The sequence below is a fragment of the Triticum urartu genome, chromosome 6A (genome assembly GCF_056163025.1).
Source record: "Triticum urartu cultivar PI428250 chromosome 6A, HENAU_Tu73, whole genome shotgun sequence".
Classification (NCBI taxonomy): domain Eukaryota; kingdom Viridiplantae; phylum Streptophyta; class Magnoliopsida; order Poales; family Poaceae; genus Triticum; species Triticum urartu.
Window position 1 is genome coordinate 61,519,280 of NC_141878.1, and position 20,302 is coordinate 61,539,581.

The window sequence follows — 20,302 nt, forward strand, 5'->3', positions numbered from 1 at the left end:
GACCGCGTCCAAGGAGGAATCTACCCGGCTACGACGCATGGGAAGTCAACACACGCTGAGTGTGAATATTACAAAAGTTTTTTCCCGGCATGACACACATTTGATCTGCTTAATCCCTCCCTATCTAGACTGCGGAGGAGAGACGACCAACATAGCGCTGTCAGGCAATCAAATCAAACTTAATTCGTAGTATTATTATAATTAAGTGGCTGCTGGTTGAACCACCAGGAAATTAACACTGGCCGATCATGCAAAGCTAGTTTGGGAGCACATCTTTTAACAGTATGCATTTTTTTTCCTTTTACAGTATGTATACAAATCGTTAGCTGCCGCATGTGTAAGATAGCTCGATGCATGTTTAGATATTTGGAGAAAGAGTGTAGTGTCAAAAAACATCTTTCATTATGGAACAAAGAGAGTAGATGTTTAAGGACTATTGAACGCCTTGTCCCTAATAAAATTTGCACATACCGATTCTGGAATAAAGAAACCAATATCACACCTACCAATGATGATGTTACCAACCGTGTTGGAAGCATGCCCAACACTAGTGTCTACTATTTACTTTTCCTTGTTTTTCTTTTGAGAAAACTCTGGTACAAGAATATTTTGTACACTCCCTCTACTATCGAAAGGCCATGTATAATATCCGGATTAATATGATAGATATGCTACTCATATCAATAAAAAATTTCTTTTTTTCTTCAGAAACTCGTCTGCAAGGAACCTCAAAATTAGATATAACAATAAGGAATTCCCTCTTGGCTTAGAGCAATTTGAGGATAATAGTAGTGTTGATCTATGAGATCAGTCTAGATCTTAACCATATATGCCGGGACGTTACACCAGGCATGTTTGCTTCCACCTCGTGCTCATCCTCATCGCTGCTGAGGGCGGCGAGCCACCATGTCCGCCTCGGACTTGAACGACCTCTGGAGGGGACTGAAGGACACACAATGGAGAAGTGAATGAGGCTAGCGATTAGGAATATGACATGGTGGCTGAACAAGTAAAACCAGAAAAGTGGATCATCGAGGGGAATCAGACGAGTCACGAAGCATCAAAATTGGTAGGACATCAAACCGTCCAAAATAGAGAAAGGATCTCATCATAACTCATAAGCATAACATATGAGTTGACACTTTGGGTGAAGGATGCCAAGAATGTTGTAGCATAGCAAAAGGATCTCTTCGCTCTTCCTCATCCTCCTCCTCCTCCCCTTCCCGCCCCTTTTCGTCCACAACTCCGGTGATGGGCAAGTCCTGAGCCTCGGCGTCGGCAGGCAGCAATTTCGGGGTGGGTATCGACGGATCGTGATGACGCCACCCTCGAACTCCGGGGTCGTCGCCCTCATCGACAGGAGGCTCCTCCATGAAGGCGGAGATCGTCATCTCCTCCAGCGACGAGGAGGACCAGTCGTCACTGCAGCAGCAATCCGCGGGAGTGGTGGCGGACCAGGTGTACACGGCCACAGATGAGGAGTACGAGCAGCGGATTGAGTTGATGCTCCGTCGCTCCGTCCTCCACCTGAACGGCCCGCCTCTGCCACCGGGGATGCTCCTCCCCGTGAAGTCGGAGCCGACATCCCCTTCGCGCTCTCCACCGCCCAACCGGGGTGTCCAAATTGGGCACCGCGTGAAGGAGGAGCCCCTGTCGCCGCAACCCCGACGTGTGAAGGAAGAGCACCTCTCGTCGCCACCCCGACGCGCCAAGGAGGAGCGCCACTCATCGTCGCCCCGGCACGTCAAGGAGGAGCGCCACTCTCTGCCACCCGTGCCCAATGCGACCACAAAGGCGCGTGGTTGCCTTCGCCACTACCTCGGCGGCAGCTCTGGCAACGACAGCTCTTAGTCATCCTGGAGCGCCCAAACGGCGCAGGAGTACACCGACAGAGGCGCTGGCGGGATAGGCGCAACGTGGCATGCCAGCGCGGAGTTCACGGATTTCGTCCGGTTAGTTCATCGAATGTATGCGGGCAACGTTGGATGACTGCCTCCCGCATCCATGTCCGTAGACAGATGCGGGAGGAAATTGTTAGTTCAGGACACACAACAGAAACACAGAAATCAGACAAACTAAACCTTCCTCGACGTCGTTGTAACTTAAACTAAACAGAAAAATTACATTACGATAGGAGAAACAAGGAAGGAAAGAGACAAGAATAGAAGGGAAGAAATGGTGTGAAAGAGGGGGAGGAGGTGTGTTGACAATGGGAGGCAAGGCAGTTTGACGGTTTGACTGACTGACCAGCGACACACGGGAAGGCCTCCTCTTCTTCCCCTCTCGCTGTCTCCCTCCTCTTCCTCCGCTCCGCCCTCACCTTCCTCTCCACCTTCCTCCTCCCCCCCTCCCCCACCCCACCTGACCCGACCCAAACCCCCCTCCTCCGCCTCCGCCTCCCCGCCCCTATATACCTCGCCCGCGCCCTCCCTATGCTGAGCTCGCACCCCCAAACCCCCGCGCCCCCGACGACGACGACGACGACTCTCCCGGCGACGACCCTTCCGACGACGAGGACCGGCCATCATGGGCGCCTGCCTGTCCTCCTCCAAGCAGGAGGCGGACGCGGAGCGGCGGCGGCGGCAGCGGCCGAGGGGCGGCAAGGCGGAGGAGAAGGGCGCGGCGGAGGCGCCCGCGGTGGAGTTCGGCTACGAGCGGGACTTCGAGGGCAGGTACGAGGTCGGCCGCCTGCTCGGCCACGGCCAGTTCGGCTACACCTTCGCCGCAGTCGACCGCCTCTCCGGGGACCGCGTCGCCGTCAAGCGCATCGACAAGGCCAAGGTCCGTTTCTCAGGATTTCCCCCCACCGCATCTGCAGCTCGGTTCGGTTCGGTTCGGTTCCCCGCGGTCTTCGTTCGGTCGGGAGATTGCGACGGAATCAGTCGCCGCCGCCGGTCGTCGGGCGATTCGTTCGGCTAGCTTGAGATCACCCGGCTCGTCGATTCAGCGGCGTTGCGCGGATTTAGACTTTAGAAGATACGATTATTACACGGGGTAAATGAAATTGCTCGCCATTCTCGGTATAAGATTGCTGAATGCTGCCGCTGCCGCTGATGATATGTGGAGGAGGATGGTCTACCCTCCGTGTCGGCGAGGCCCTACACTCTTCCTCTTGTCGATTCATCAATAGGTGCAGCTGTCCACTTTCCTTTTTGGGGGTCCAGTACATGAGTGAAGCCCATCTTCGCGGGTTCCTTCCTGGTTTGGCACTTGAGTAGTTGTTCACCACGCCAATTTTGCTCCTGAAAATGGTACAAGTACCTGTACTTCTACTTCTCCCTGAAATGGTGAAGACGCTTCCTCCTAACTCCTGACTGTTTGCGTAGATGCTTCGTCTTTTCAACCTCAGAGGGAGAATGTTATGGTTGATAGTAGTAGTTTGTACGCTACCTTGTCGGCGCCTCTTGTTTCTGTTAAGAACTTGTGAAGCGCCATTTTTGTGAAATACATTTCACATGGAGCTCCAGTTTTCGCGTAGTGTATATGTCTTCGTTTTCAACCTTGATTTTAGTTTTGATATTATTTTTTGCAGTCTTTACGGATAATTTGGTGTAGGTGTTCATTTAGGATAGCTTATCCTGTTGCTCCTGGTAAGCTCACCAACCATTTCCTGGAGTGGACAATGTCTCTTTGGCTTCTTCCGTGTTATTGGCGGATGACATTTTCTTCATTCCACTAAATTTGACCTGGGAATGCATGTACTAATCAACACGGTGTTGATGTATTCAAAGACTTAGTACCTTGGTTCAAACGACAGTATTGCTTTATTATTTTCTACTCCCTCCGATCCATATTACTTGTTGCTCAAACGGATGTATCTAGCACTGAAATACGTCTAGAAATTTCAATCACCACGGAATCTTAAATGACTTTCATAGTAAATTCGTGTCATAGGTATGCTAGAAATATGGGCCATTCGTTCTGTGGCAGAATGCATAACAATTGAAAGTTGACAGCAGGATATCCTTGTGAAAGTCGTACTGACTATTGATTATTAACCTTCTGTGGAATTATACCTCTTATTCCAAAGGAAACAAAATGTAGCACCTGCACTGCTATGTTGCGATCTATAATAATAACCAATGAAAACATAATACTTCACTGCATGAATGCTAATTGCCCATGGTTCTATAAATCATTATCCTCTATTATAGATAGATTTGGCGTCGAGTCCTGTTCAGCTAATGTTCATCCATGCAGCTAATTGAAGTCTTGGATACGTGCAGTGTACAATTACACATTTACATCTGTCTGCTATGCATCATCTTTGGAGTATGTGATTAACACAAGTATATTTATGGACTTTATGACAGATGACCCGACCTGTTGCTGTGGAAGATGTAAAGAGAGAAGTTAAGATTCTTAAAGCCCTTAAAGGCCATGAGAACATTGTTCACTTCAACAATGCATTCGAGGACGATTCATATGTGTATATTGTGATGGAGTAAGTAGTCTTGTACATTTAGCAGAATTTGCTCTCATTAACATTTAATCATATGATGGTCTGCAGATTTAATGGTGTTATTTTTTTGTTGAAACAAATTACGATTTCTTGTTCCTAGAGTCACAAACATGCACTTGCTGAAATATCGTTCTATATCCTAGTAATTCTGTCCTGTCCTGAGATAGATTAAGTTTCTATTCCTAACTGTGGATAGACCAGTTGTATTGTCTATCTATCTTTTACATTATAATAATATATGAATGTCAGAACGTGTTATAGTGTAATTAAATGTTTAAATTTTGAGTTCATGACTTTTTAGCACTTAGTCATGTATGTTTTGAACTCTTTGCAGTTTCCTTGCATTGTACGACAGATATTTGGTTAGCATATAGCATGATCTATTGGACTATCACACTTAAAAGATATCCGGAGTTCTTTCTTTTAAAAACATAATCATTCCTATGCTCTATTACCAAGTACTAAGTCTTGCTTCTTTGCCCTTTCTTGCAGACTTTGTGAAGGTGGTGAACTATTGGACCGGATTTTGGCAAAGTAAGATCAGATATATTCTGCTTTTCTTGTTCCATATATCGTTTTCTCTTCTAGTATCATTAGGTTGCTAGAGCCACTTCTCATTGGTATTTCCCCTTTGGCAGAAAAAACAGCCGCTATAGTGAGAAAGATGCTGCTGTGGTGGTGCGGCAGATGCTCAAAGTGGCTGCTGAGTGTCATCTGCGTGGGTTAGTCCACCGAGATATGAAGCCTGAGGTAAAAATTGATCGGTTTTGATGTCTTGGCATTTAGTATACAGTTTTGGTGATACTTCACTACTTCTCAGGTCATGTAAGAATGTGCCTATTTTCCTTCCCAGAACTTCCTTTTCAAATCAACCAAGGAGGATTCGCCTCTGAAGGCAACAGATTTTGGTTTGTCAGATTTCATAAAACCAGGTACCTGCTTCAGTGTCTTCTGTATATGTGCATCATTGTTATGTGTATCTTGTTGCATCAAGTCTTAACGGGGCATAGAACTCGGTAATTGCTCTGGCTCATACATCGTTTAAATGCATGATTACAGGGAAGAAGTTCCGTGATATAGTTGGCAGTGCCTATTATGTTGCACCAGAAGTATTAAAACGTCGATCTGGACCTGAGTCCGATGTTTGGAGCATAGGAGTTATAACTTACATTTTGCTCTGTGGGAGGCGCCCTTTTTGGGATAAAACAGAGGATGGTATATTCAAGGAGGTAAATGGATTGCTGTTGTATTGATTATGCTTATGCTTCCATGTAAAGTGTGCTTGGTGACTGCGGTGAGCTTTATCAGTGTTTTCACAGTGAACAGACAAAATGAAGAAGCTGTGTTTTTTGCAACCTTTTCACTATGTAATGTAGCAATGTTACCTTACTAAGGGTTAAACTTAAACATGTGCAGTCTCTACTCTTTATGCAATTTCTGTAGTAGCTGATGCCTGCCAATTTATTTGACACAATGCAGTCTTAAATTGTATAATCCTTCCCCAGACCCCACCTGGCGTGGGAGCTTCTAGCACTGGGTCTGTCCTTTTAATACAGCCTTAAATTGCCTACCATTATTTGGACGTGTTGATGTATAACCGTTAGCCATCTCAGAAATCAATGTATAAAAAAGTGTCCAATTTTATTTAATACTCCCTCTGTAAAGAAATATAAGAGCGTTTAGATGGCTAGTGATCTAAACGCTCTTATATTTCTTTACAGACACAGTATAAAGGCACAGTCTATGGTGCCAATCCTCCCAGGCAAACTGTGCATAGCTGCTGGTATAGCTACTGGGAAATTTGATCCTAGGATTATCCATGTTAAATGATGGTATATTGCGTTAGTTTCAGACAGGCACCTAAGCATAGAAATTTATAGTACTATCTCCTGGAATAAATTTTCCTGCCAAATCATGTTATAACTATTTTTAAAACATGTCTATGTATTCTCGGTATTTTACAAAAAGAGAACAATCTGCTGCCTTTCCTACTGGCTTGCTAGAAAAGTCTGACCCCACATGCCATGACAGAACATTTGTAGTTAATTTAGAAAATAACCATAAGTTAAACATTTTACTCAACCAGTAAAAGGTGTTGGATAATATGGCCGCCCACTTAAATCTACCGTCATTTTTTATTGTTGTGTGTAATGTTTCTGTGCATGTACAGCAGCAAAGACAGAATCTTGATAGCATACATAATCTTATGTGTTCTATTAATTTCTTTTAATCAGGTTCTAAGAAACAAGCCTGATTTTCGTAAGAGGCCTTGGCCAAGCATCAGTTCAAGTGCTAAAGATTTTGTTAAAAAATTACTGGTGAAGAACCCAAGGGCGAGATTGACAGCAGCTCAAGCTCTCTGTAAGTTCCAATATAATGTCAATACTTTGCTAGTATACATGATGCTTAGGGTTGTATTTTTTGTCTATTCTTGTTTTCTGCGTGAGAAAACACACACATACATAGTGCCAAAAAAGAATGCACATGAGTAAGTCTGCAATCTGCATGCTAAGTGCTGTGCATACATACAGCCTGAGGACAAGTCTGTCTTTCATCACGAAATTTTTCTGGCATTTTCAAAATATGATGCTAGAACCAGATGTTGCATTCTGATTCCGGGAGTAACATAAAGTTCTCTAAAAAAGAAGCCTTATGAAATTTTAAAAACACATGTGAGTTATTCAGTTTTATTTGGTTTTTTAGTGAGGCCAAACACTGGATATCTGCTGCAATACCATATTTTTTCCAGGCTGTATCATCTTATAGGAGTTTATTTGGTTGTAGAAAGACATATAGTGTTAACATGTAGCTTAAACTTTTTAAGCATCAAGTTAGGAAGATGATTGCAGCAAGAATGTTTACTAATTCTGATTGTGATTGTGCTTGACATGATTAGCACATCCATGGGTGAGAGAAGGAGGAGATGCATCTGAGATCCCTGTCGATATATCTGTGTTGTACAACATGCGCCAATTTGTCAAGTACAGCCGTTTTAAGCAATTTGCGCTGCGGGTAAGCATCGCGGTCTCAAAAATATTTTTATGGTATTCTCATTCTGTTCCTTACAAATATTGCTCCATTGCTTGTTCAGGCCTTAGCAAGTACAGTCAATGAGGAAGAGCTAGCGGATCTAAAGGACCAATTCGATGCTATTGATGTTGATAAAAGTGGATCAATTAGCATTGAAGAAATGCGGCATGTAAGATTTAGAGTCGTTTTTATATGAGAACGTTTTGCACTGGTACTGGATGGTGCTGACGATCTTTGTATGTTTCCATAGGCCCTTGCGAAGGATCTTCCTTGGAGATTGAAGGGCCCTCGTGTTCTCGAGATCATTCAAGCGGTAAGCTTTGAGTAACTTCTTTTCAGTCTCCCTTTTATTTCACAGCAAGCAGTTGACATAACTTCAACTGATCTTATATTCTTATTTTATATGATAGATCGACAGCAACACGGATGGCCTTGTCGACTTCAAAGAGTTTGTTGCAGCAACTCTCCACATACATCAGATGGCTGAGCTGGACTCTGAAAGGTGGGGCCTGCGCTGCCAAGCTGCTTTCAGCAAATTCGATCTGGATGGTGATGGATACATCACCCCCGATGAACTTAGAATGGTAAGTTCTGATTCCCATTGTGTTCATGTTGGTTCTTCGATTCGCGCATCATGTCACATAATCCTTTTTTGCACTTTTTTGCTCATGAATGGTGAGTTGGCTCGACTTAATCTGGATGAGACGTTCCATATTGTGCTTTGCTTCCAACTATCTGGTTCTTCATATTCAGTGAATGAAGTAATTCCTCGAGTTTGCGCATAGAAATTATGTTTTTTCCACCATAAAAAGAAAGTATGCATCAGGTTTGAAAGGCTCGTTTGTTTGTCCAAGCTGCATGCTTGAGCATTCATATTTGGACCATTACTATTTAGAGCCTAAATATTATTAGGAAACAGTATAACTGAGCGACCTACGAGCCTTCGTAGCGTTTTTCCTTCGTCAGTCCTTGGATCTGTCAAGGAGCGGTGCAGATCTTTTCTTTGTGCCAGCAGTGTTGTCGTTGCAGGCCTGCCATCTCTTGGGCCGCTGCTCCAAGTGTTGACCTCGGAGAGCCGTGGTTAATCAGGCTATAATGGATCATTGGGTTGACACATTGGGAATTGGTGTAGTGCATATCTTTCCCGTGGCAGCCTTTGGTCGATGTAGCGATGCCGTGGCCGCCATTTATCATGAATATATTTTTTCCTTTGAAAACATGATTTTTTTCGAGATAAGAGAACATCATGTAGTATTTGTGTAAAATACTACATGATAAATGGAGTAAAATGGAGGAATTCGGCTCAAATGAGGTAGAACCTGTCAAAATCATCAAACTTAGGGGTAAAACATACAATTAACTCAAATAGTAACATAATAACATGGCAAGCTAAATAATCTGGTGACACGCTGCATTATATGTATATTCATTCCAATTTTCAGAAATTGTGCTTGCAACTTAATTATATTTCACATAATGGGAGTAACATAGTGTATATATTACATTCTTATACAACTTAAATTCCATCATACAAAAAGGAGGGCGTGGCAATGTGCGATATTATGATATGATCTAGAGTAGTATATTTACTGAGACAGACCAAACAGTATACCAACAACAGCAGCATAGATACCGTAATGTAACCGGTAGTGTTCTCACTTGTGATTTTCCTCCGATGCGCAGCACACGGGCCTGAAGGGATCCATCGAGCCATTGCTGGAGGAGGCCGACATCGACAAAGATGGGCGGATAAGCCTGTCCGAGTTCCGCAAGCTCCTACGAACCGCGAGCATGAGCAACCTGCCGAGCCCGTCCGGAGTTCCGAATCCCCAGGCTCTGTGAGAATCGACTAGGAGCGTCTATAGGGGGAGATGGTGATGAGCACAGTAGTCTGTTTATTTCTTCTTCTTTCGTGCTGTTTTCCGCGTTCCGTGCGATGTGAGGGTTTCTGATTTGTTAGCATCCAGGTTCTGTGTGCAGTCATTGTATGGGTAGACAAGTTTCAAGGTAAATATTTACGGAGTTGCGTGGAAGGCGCAGATTACAGTTTCTTTCTTGTACAACCTTTCCCCCCTTTTTTACGGAAAAGTACATTTTTTTCTTGTTTCCTCTTTCCGTGTTGCAACAAACAGGTTTAGAACCCCCAATTGTCCTTCTTGTCCCTTGGGACAAGAGGATACAAAGGATATGTTATTCCAATGTCAGAAAGCAAAGGAGGTGTGGAGAGTGCTGGGACTGGATCAGTTCATTAAAAGAGCTTGCGAAGTTGATTATGCTGGTGAGGCGGTCCTCGAGTTTTTATTCTCTATACTTGAAAACGAGCTGACTATCTTGTGTTAGAAAAACTGTGGTCTACCCCCTATTCCTCCGCGCTTATCCGTGATGCCGCTCACAATTCGCGTATATGAGGCTAGGGGGTAGGGACCTTTTTTTTTGAACCTGTGAACAGTAGGAGAACCTCCCACTGTTATGTTTGTATTAAAATGGTGATATACAATTTACATGGTGTATATACATGTGTCAACACCCCATTTTGGGTGTGAGAGGGAGCTAGACTACAGAAGAAAGGATGATAGGGATGAGATGTTTATGTTTTTCCTTGACCCTATAGGTTAGGAGAAAGAAATCTTTCTTAAATCTGTCTAGCCAAGAAAGTTTTGTTGGGACAATCCCCTGAAGTGTTTATTGTTGCGTTCCTTCCACAAGCTCCATGCCGCAAGCAGGAACATCTCCATGAATAAAGGTCGATTCCAGTGCTGTTTGGCCATAGCCACATTCTGAAGGCGTGACATTCCTTGTGGCCAGGAGAGTCCCAGACTTGTCCAACATTCAATGCTGAATTGGCATTCGAAGAATAAATGCTCCATGGTTTCCTCAATTTGCAGTCCACAAAGGATATAGTTGTGGTCTTCACCAATGTTGTAATGACATCGTTTGAGCATATTCCTGGTATTAAGGTGATCAGTCAAAAGCAGCCACCCGAAAACCTTAATCTTCATGGTGGATCTTGACTTCCAAATCCAGCCAAAGGCCTCATGCGCTCGAACATCTCTGAAGTAGAATGTATAGTATCTCTGAAGTAGAATGTATAGTATCTATGAGCTGTGAATTGATCTGATCCCCATGCATATATCCAAACATCTGCCTCATCAGATAAGGTAATCGTAGCCAGGTCAGATTGCATTTGTCGAACTTCAGCGTGAGCTTGTTCTGAGAGTGGAAGGTGAAACGCCTCTCGCAGTGCCGTGATGGACAAGAAATCTTTGACCGACACGTCTTCATTTATGGCGTAGGAGAATGCGCGGGGATAGTTTTCAGCGATAATATTGTCTGTCCAAGAATCCTTCCAGAAGAGAACATTCTTGCCATTCGCTACCTGGACAGTAGAGATCCCCCTATAAATGGGCATTAGTTTTGCGACATCTCGCCACCAGAAAGATCCACATGTGTCTGAAGCGTGTAGAATTCGGTTAGAGTAATATGTATTCCAGATTAGCTGGACCCAAGGAACATCCCACCTGTTATAGAATTTATGTAAGTATTTGAGTAAGAGGGCGTCTCCTTGAGTTCTGAGGTCAATTACACCTAGGCCACTGCATTCTTTGGGTTGGCAGACCATGTTCCAGGCGGATAGGGAGTTGCATTTGTCACCTTGCTCAGTTTCTTAGTCCACAAGCACTTTCTTCTAATCTTGTCCAGCAGTTCAATGATCTTGGTTGGCAGTCTGAGTGTGCATAGAGCAAAAATGATCAATGAAGTTATCACAGAGTTCAGCAGGGATAATTTGCCACCGTAGGATATCATGTTTAGAGTGGCAGTTAGTCTTCTTTCCATGGAGCAAACCAGCGGCATGAGCTCGATAATTGTTGGACGTGTAGTTCCAAGTGGGAGACCCAAATAGGTAAACGGTAACTTGCCAATGACACATCCAAAGATATTTGCTATTTCCTGAGTTTTTTCTGGGTCACAATTCATTGTGATAAGAGTGGATTTATGAAAATTTATTTTCAACCCAATGGACGTGGCATAGTCATTTAAGATGTCCTTGATGGTAGTAGCTTGTTGGGTGCATGCGGGCATGAGCAAGATGGTGTCGTCTGCGTATTGAATTACTGGGTAATCCTTCTGGTGTGGGGATGGGAACGGCAGGTGGATCAAGTGGCGCACAAAAGCATCATTTATGGCCGCTTGCAAGAGGTCGGCCGCAAGAACAAAGATTAGTGGGGAGAGAGGGTCCCCCTGCCTCACGCCACATTTGCAGTAGAATTGCCGACCAGGAGTGCCATTAAGAAGAACCGAAGATTTGCCCGAGGAGAAGATGCATCGAATCCATCCCAGCCATTTGTCATTGAATCCCATGCTTTTCATAATTTCAATCATTGCCTCATGTTCAATCGTATCAAATGCTTTGGCGAAATCTAACTTGAGAAGCATGATTTCCTTTCTGGAAGATTGGCATTGATATATGTATTCGTAAGCCCATGCAAGACAACCTTGTATGGTCCGGCCTTTAAGAAATCCATATTGATTCTTGTGCACAATTTTGAGGATGACTTTTTGAAGTCTATTAGCCAAGATTTTTTGTAACAACTTTGAGACAACAGTTGAGAAGCGTTATCGGTCGATAGTCATTGAGAGACTCAGGAGTCCCAACTTTGGGGATGAGGGTGATGAAGCCCTCATTATATTGTCTTTCCAAAGAGTCCACCTCTTATGCAGATATAAGATTCCTAGCCTTTTCCACTAGTTTCCGGGATAGAGTCCAGATCAAATTACCAACCACGATCATATTTGTCTGTTAACGGATTCTACCCGTTATGTCCCTGGAGCACGCGCTTGTGAGCAACGCCATAATAGAGAAATTCCCCTAATTACGTAGATCAACATTAGTGCTGTAATCTAACTATACGATCTAGCTCCTTCCAATCATCAGTGTACTCGTGTAGTCTTTTCAATATAAATAGTATATTGTATTCCACTGATAATCGACCAACTTCCTTAAGCATATTCTACTTAAGTACTTTCCAACAAGTGATAATTCCATGATAATCATGTAAAGTAATTCCATGCATAAATACATGTATAATTCCACAATGAGGTATTCTGAATATTTAGTAATTCCTAGTAATTTGAATATAGTTGCAGGACACATAATTCAAACATCTCCCACTTGTCCAAAACGATCATTCAAATATTCGTAAACCCATAGTCTTAACAAGCTTACCAAATACCTCATGACTAATAGGCTTAGTCAAGGAGTCAGCAACCAGGTTAACACTACGTTGAAAATCCAAAGAAATATATAGTGATACCTTCCCTCAGTATGTTTCCTTGCCGTGACACTTAAGATCACTAGAGACCTTTAGTTTCCGCCTAATTATTCCAGCAGAGCTGTCCTCGGCGCCTCAAGTATTATTTCCTCGAGTATAATTCCACCTTTATAGGCACCTTGAGTATTTTGTTTCCTCAAGTGAAATTTCGCATCAATTATTTTCAGTCACATACATCAATAATATGAATAATTCCACGTTGAGTCAAATAGGAGATAACCATGTTGAATAAATTCTCAAAACCACATAAATATCAAATCCTTTCAGTAAATGAAGTTTCATAATTAATAATGTTTTGAAAGAAATTCCTGACTTCGGTTGAACCTGCACCATTAGTACTATAAAAAAATTGAATATGCATACCTGGACTTATTTCTCATCTTGTGAATTGAGTAATAGCTTCCTCAATGTGTTTACCTTTAATATAAATTCCAGAATAAGTGACAGGATGTTATGCACTTTCCACAATCATATATATACGATGTGTGAGATTCCCTTAGTTGCTCGTCTTTCATTCCACTGCTTGAATGCAGCATAAATTCTGGTAGCTAAGATATGATCATATAATGAAGATACATACGAAATCCAGTACCATTTATTATTCTATTTTCCTCAGGAGTTCAAATATAATTCCTCACTGAGTATGATTCTCTTTATCAAAGGTATCTTAACAATTTGCAATTTTCCATAGAGAAACACTTCAAATATTTTCTATGTATTTCCACTCGTAAAACATAGGATGTTTCAAATGTTCCTTTCATATGAAAGTTAAAAGATGACCAAGCTTTCACTTCCATCAATGTGACTTTATCATTGCAAACAACAAATCAATATTAACATTGCACTTACGTTTGTAGATGACCGCCTTGCTTCATTTAGAAAATCATATGACCTGTTATTCCATTGATGTGAAGCTTGTTGTAAGACCATACATTAATATATTCAATTAGCAAACCATGTCTTTAGTTCCTCTTTCCCAAAATTCCAGGAGAGGGAGTTTCCACAAAGTATATTTCCCTCTGTGTGAATAATTGAATAACAAGAGTGACATTATAATATCCAGTGAGCCAAATATCCTTAAAAAATCACTTCCAGACAATAGGCTTGCGGTTATTTGGTATGATATTAAGTTCCCAAACTATGCTCTTCCTCATTTGAGTTTATTCCTTCCTGCAATTCTTCCACCCATAGTTGACATTGATAAATAAACCTTAAGAAAATTTAGTGATTCCTCTAAAATTTAGAGTGACTTCTCCAACTACACATACAAATTATCCAGACATGATATTCCAAGCTAATTCCTCCCACTTATCCTAAGCATGTCATGTTGGGAGTGTCTCTTGTAGTTTCCTTGGGGTCAAGATTATATTCCAGTATGATTGTCAATAATTCCACCCTTGATCATAAAAATGATCGTGTTCCTACTTTCCACCAGTATTCCTTTTCCAGATAAGTAAGGAAACACCCTTTGATCCACTAGAATAACAATGAAAAAAATTCCTGGTGTGTGCTTTGTAATAACTGAGAATTTCATGCCAAAATAGAAGATTTCCTTCTAGTCAAGTGACTGTACTAGATGGAGCATGATATCAACAAATGACAGTATGCAACACTTCTTTCCAAAGAAACAAGGGAGTATACAAGACATTCAATTCCTCCATTCAATTGTGGAGTGTACGGTATATTACAATGGTGAATAGTTCCATGCTCTTTACCAACAAATGATGTATTCCTGAAGTGTACTTACCCCACCAATCAGTTGTTAAAACTATGATATTCCTTAATCAACTGATTTTCCACTTCAGTATAACATGTGACCAACACAATCAAAACCTTCCGACTTGTATAATAAAAGATAAATGTAACCATATAAAAGTGTAATCATCGATGAATGAGATAAAATAAATAATCTGACCTCTAGTTGGCGTGTCCAAAAAAATACCATAAATATATCAGAAGAAAAAAATGATGTGAAACTTTTATCCCTTTCCACCTTAAGAAAAGGCGTGTAAACCAAAAATAACCATTATATATGCTTCACAAGTACGATTGTCCTCCCATTAAAGTTTAGAATTCCAGAATTAATGAACCACTTAATCATATTCCAAGATATGTGTCCAAGTCGTACATGGCATAAATATTGAGATGCCAAGCATGGATTCCCATTGTAGGTATTCCTCCTTGTGGTATCTTCCCCAAAATAAACAATTTGGGTTGCCAACATTCATTGGTCCATTAAGAAAGAATAGACCATTGTGTGAAATTCCTTAGCACTAATTTTATCTTTGAGTAATATTTCCCCTCTTCCTTTTCCAAGTAGTAGTTCACAATGAACGGGTTCCAAAATAGAACAATGAATTAAATCCCTTCACACTGAAGTTTCACCGAGTGCCATATAACAATAATACTTTTCCTCCACAAGGGAGTTTCATGGCAAAATTTCCAATTCCAAATTGTATAAGATTTAGCAGCAATGATGAAACATATAAATATATATAATTTCCTTTGGCACTATTAGCATGTCAATAAAATTGCTATTGTATTCCACAATAAGACATAGCCAAAATCCATTTATACTTAAGAAAATAGCACCAAGTGCAAATATTATCATTAGGCATACGGGCAAATGAAGAGCAAAATTCCTTGTCCTCGGAGTAACTCACATCTTCCTCCATAAACAAGTGATGGAATAATAATATGTACTTCTCTAAAATCCCGTTCCAGGTTATGCATAATTTTCCGCGGAATAATTCAACCATTTGCTCTGTGCAGTCCATCCACACATTTAATTGGGAGTCCTCAACTTCTTCCAAGGAGTAGACGTATTTTCCTTGTTATGACATACATGCAGTAGATTAGCAAACCATTAATGAGTGATGCAACAAAATATAATAATCAACAGATAGGATTCGTAATTTGCATCCTTTTCCTCATAGCACGCGTGCACAGGTGCATGTGGCTCTTCCGGCCGGCCTGTCGACCGTGCAGTTGGCTAGATGTTAGACAAAAATAACAATAGAAATTCCCTCTCTTTCCTTCAAATAATGGCTTGAAATTCCAGTAATTTTCAAATGAAAACTGCTGTTCTTGATGATATAGATAGCAACAGCAGCAAGCGTTGGCATGACCTGCAGTTTCCGAGCAGTTGCTCGTTCAACTTGGAAAGTCGTCAGAGTGGAGATATTCTGTTCCTTGGTCAGCAAGCTGGCAAGTTCAAGTCAATTAGAGACGAGTTTGTTCCTGTATAGCTGTCGATGCATCCGTGCCTATGCGTGCAGCATGTAGGAGAGGCCGCAAACTTCTAAACGTCCCAACGGAGTGGTGCGGAGACCATGGGAGTCGCGACTGTTACATGGTGCCAAAGTAAATCTTTAACTTTCAGATCCGATAAAAATAAAAGACAAATCTGTTTACAGTTTCCGGCAGCAAATCTTGCCGTGTTTCCGATCACACACACATGCATTGGATCACCTTCCAGCAGTCCTTACGTGCCCAGAATTACCTCCTGTGGCTTCACGAAATATCAACACTAGTAGTACTCCTTGATCTCCGTGCAGCAACTTTTACCTTTCATGCCCCACGTGATGTCATGATTAGCTTCCTAGATCTCCATCTTCGCTTGCTTCCCATTGATCAACGAGCAAAACTTCCAGCAACGTGTGGTGCGGCGCGCCTGCGGTTTGATTTCTCGGTCCGCCTAAATTATTCAGCAGAACGATCCAATAATTTGTACTAGTATGTCACGATCCATGTGCCCCTTCTGCTCGGACATACTCGCTGAATCAAATAGCAGATCTGAAAAAGGCAGATTGCAGGCATGGGATGCGATTGTACAGGAAAACCAATCGACATGACGGAGGAGAGTACGCAGCGGAATCAGATGCGACTGGTGGCAATCACGACGACCGCGGACAATTTGCACGGGACTAGGGTTAGAGCGCGATCGAACCTTGCACTGATGCCAAAAAGCTGTGGTCTACCCCCTATTCCTCCGTGCTTATCTGTGGTGCCGCTCACAATTCGCGTATATGAGGCTAGGGGGTAGGAACCTTCTTATATTGTCTTTCCAAAAAGTCCACCTCTTATACAGATATAAGATTCCTAGCCTTTTCCACTAGTTTTCGGGATAGAGTCCAGATCAAATTACCAACCACGATCATATTTGTCTGTTAACGGATTCCACCTGTTATGTCCCTGGAGCACGCGCTTGTAAGTAACGCGCCATAATAGAGAAATTCCTCTAATTACGTAGATCAACATTAGTGCTATAATCTAACTATACGATGTAGCTCCTTCCAATCATCAGTGTACCCGGACAGTCTTTTCAATATAAATAGTATATTGTATTCCACTGATAATCGACCAGCTTTCTTAAGCATATTCTACTTAAGTACTTTCCAACAAGTGATAATTCCATGATAATCATGTAAAGTAATTCCATGCATAAATACATGTATAATTTCATAATGAGGTATTCCGAATATTTAGGAATTCCTAGTAATTTGAATATAGTTGCAGGACACATAATTCCAACATCTTGGGTAGTCGGAATGTTCGTGAAATGATTGCAAATACAGCCTAGTATTTATGGTGGGAGAGGTGAAAATTAGTCCATAAAGAGAACCCAAGATGTCAATCAGATTTCTACGGGGATTGGTGCTATTATGTTAAACTATGTTATGACCATATCACCGAAGGCTAGTATGAAAAGAGGTGGATAGATACAACCTTCAAGGGGGTTTATAAAACTTAAGGTGGATGCCTCTTTTGATCATGACCTACTTAGGGGCAAGGATGGCGCTGTTTTGAGGGACAATAAAGAAATTTTCATTGCCGGGGGAATTGGAGAATTGATTGGTGCTCGGATGTCCTGACGGCGAAAGCTTTAGTGCTTAGATATGGCCTATCTATTGCTTAAAGGACGGATTGCAACCGTATTGTTATAAACTCATATAACATGGATGTCATTGAAACCAGGGCCATACTTAAGAATCTGGGGGCCCGGTGCAAAATTTGAGATTAGGCCTTTACATGGAAATACTAATTATGAAGTCAATATGATAGTATTTATTAACCGGAAGTAATAGGGTTCAAACTCCACGGAAACCGAAATTCGAACATTTTTCCTTCAAATTTTATGTTTCAAAGAATACACACATACCTATTGATGTATACTACTTTTTGCAAAGTTTAATGCCAAAATATGTTTTATGCAGGTACACAAAAATAATCAAATTATGCATGTATTTCTTGCACATACTATCCACTATAAAGTAGTACATACAAGATTTGTTTTTTGTACAACTCATACCAAAATGTATTTCACAATGAAATGTTTACACAAATCTACAAGTACTTGTGTGTTTATATTCTGTTTTTTTAACTTTAAAAATGTCGATGTTTGAAAAATTAAATAAATGTGGAGCCTGAGAGCTAAAAAGGCTCACTCATTTATTAGCATACAATAAACATAATCTTCTGAATAATAACACAAGAGTGATGGATGATGGGAAGAAAAACTAAATAGACGACAGCAGAGTGTATGAATCCATTTCTTACCTCAAATATCTCTAAAGAATTCGCAAAGTGATTCGCTGAAATGAGAACAGAGAAGACGTCCCTTTGGATTATGATGCATGCGAAATTTTCTAATTAAACTTGTCGTTGATTAATATCACTAACTGCTACGTACTATTAGAGAGAGAGAGAGGATGGGTACTAGTTGGCGTTGGAAGCTGGAAGATTTCACTAGACGTTATACATTCCTTCACTATCCTCTTGATTAACGTTGTTAGTTGCTATTTAAGATAAATTTGGGGGCCCCAAAATTTTACGGGGCCCTATGCCGTTGCACACCCCGCACCTGCTTGTGGTACGGGCCTGATTGAAACCATGAACAACGGAGGACGGACGGCGAGTACAACGGTGGCAGTGTTTGACGATTGTTACTTTTTGGCTTGTGATTTTCTCATTACTAGATTCGAGCACTGTAATACAGAAGCAAATAAAGTTGCCCATGAACTTGCTAAGTTAGCTATAAAAAATTCAACCTTTGACTGGTTTGAGAAGCCTTTGAGTGAAATTGTATCCCTCATAAACGATGTAATTGTTATTGAAAATGAATAAAGATCTGAGTTTTTTTCAAAAAAAAAACAGGTTTAGAACCCCCACAAAGAAACCAAAGCTTGAAAAGTTAGGCCCGACTGGCTCTCCATTTCTCTAAAACCGAATTCAAGAGTATTTAGATCAGGTGTGGCAAATTATGCCACAACACGGTGATCTGCACCAGCATCTTGGTGGTGGCTGCCTCCACAGCCAACCCTGCTGCCCCCGCTGCAGGTCCTGCACCGACAAAAATGAAGCACCCCGATGAGCAAATCACCGAGAAATCCCATACATACACTGTGAATCTGTATCTAAACAGGGCGTAAAATACTTGCGAGTGGCACTGGGCATACGTATCACATAGTGCTCCCTCCCTGTCAAAATATAAGACGCTTTGCAGTTTAAATTGGACTGTAAAAACATCTTATACTCCCTCCCTAAACTAATATAAGAGTGTTTAATTCACTACTTTATGGTAACCTAAATGCTTTTATATTAATTTACAGAGGGAGTATTTTCGTACAGAGGTGGTACTAATTGGCTGGCACGAACGCTACTCTGTAAATAGCTTCAGAGTTGAGACTGTTAGGCAACCACCGGACTGAAGGTCTCGTCGAAGTCGATGCCGTGTTTTCGAGAGAATCTGTGCAACACCCATCGAGCTTTGTAGCGATCGAGGGTGCCATCCGGCTTGAGCTTGTGACGAAAGACCCATTTGCCGGAGACGACGTTGGCGTTGACTGGCGGGAGGACAAGTTCCCACGTGTCGTTTGCAAGGAGAGCGCCATACTCGTCAGTCATCATTGCGAGCTAGTTCGGATCTTTTAGAGCACCACGAACAGACTTGGGAACCGGTGATGAAGAAGCTTCGGTGTCAACGTGGAGGTTAAGACGCTCACGCGGACCGATGGTCTTGCCGGCTTGGCGGCGGGTCACCATGTGGTGAGGAGCAGCCACAGCAGGTCGACGCATTACAGGTGGAGGGGGGACGACCATAGGTGCCGGGGGCGGCGAACACGGCGGTGTCGTTGTCGGAGACGAACGGGGCGTGGAGAGGGCAGCGTCGGAGGCTGCGGAGCCAGAAGCCGCGGTGTCGGAGTCGGCGGCAGAAGCCGCTGGAGATGGGCCGCGGTCGAGCGAGACCGAGGCAGGCGAGGCCGACGCAGGCGAGGCCGGATGGGCCGGTGTGCGTGGGGCCGACGTCCGTGCGGCCGAGTGGACCGGCGTGGACGGTGCCGAGTGGACCGGCGTGCGCAAGGGTGACGAGGCCGACTCGAAGGTTGTTGGTGAGGAGGCGAGGCGCTGTCCAGCGGACCGAGACGACCCAGCGGAGGGACGCAACCCAACATGCATGGGTGGCACGACGACCGAGTCG

The 20,302-nt window shown here is 42.5% G+C and overlaps 1 protein-coding gene across 1 annotated transcript; it reads left to right on the top strand.

The window, feature by feature from the left end:
- Window positions 1–2,355: 2,355 nt before the first annotated feature.
- LOC125517473 (calcium-dependent protein kinase 4) lies at window positions 2,356–9,601 on the top strand. Its single transcript, XM_048682667.2, has 12 exons — window positions 2,356–2,781; window positions 4,314–4,444; window positions 4,955–4,996; window positions 5,101–5,212; window positions 5,316–5,394; window positions 5,522–5,691; window positions 6,697–6,823; window positions 7,359–7,474; window positions 7,554–7,661; window positions 7,743–7,805; window positions 7,903–8,076; window positions 9,176–9,601. The coding sequence occupies exons 1-12, from the start codon at window positions 2,527–2,529 to the stop codon at window positions 9,332–9,334; spliced, it is 1,536 nt and encodes a 511-aa protein (XP_048538624.2). The 5' UTR covers window positions 2,356–2,526; the 3' UTR covers window positions 9,335–9,601.
- The last annotated feature ends 10,701 nt before the right edge of the window (window positions 9,602–20,302 follow it).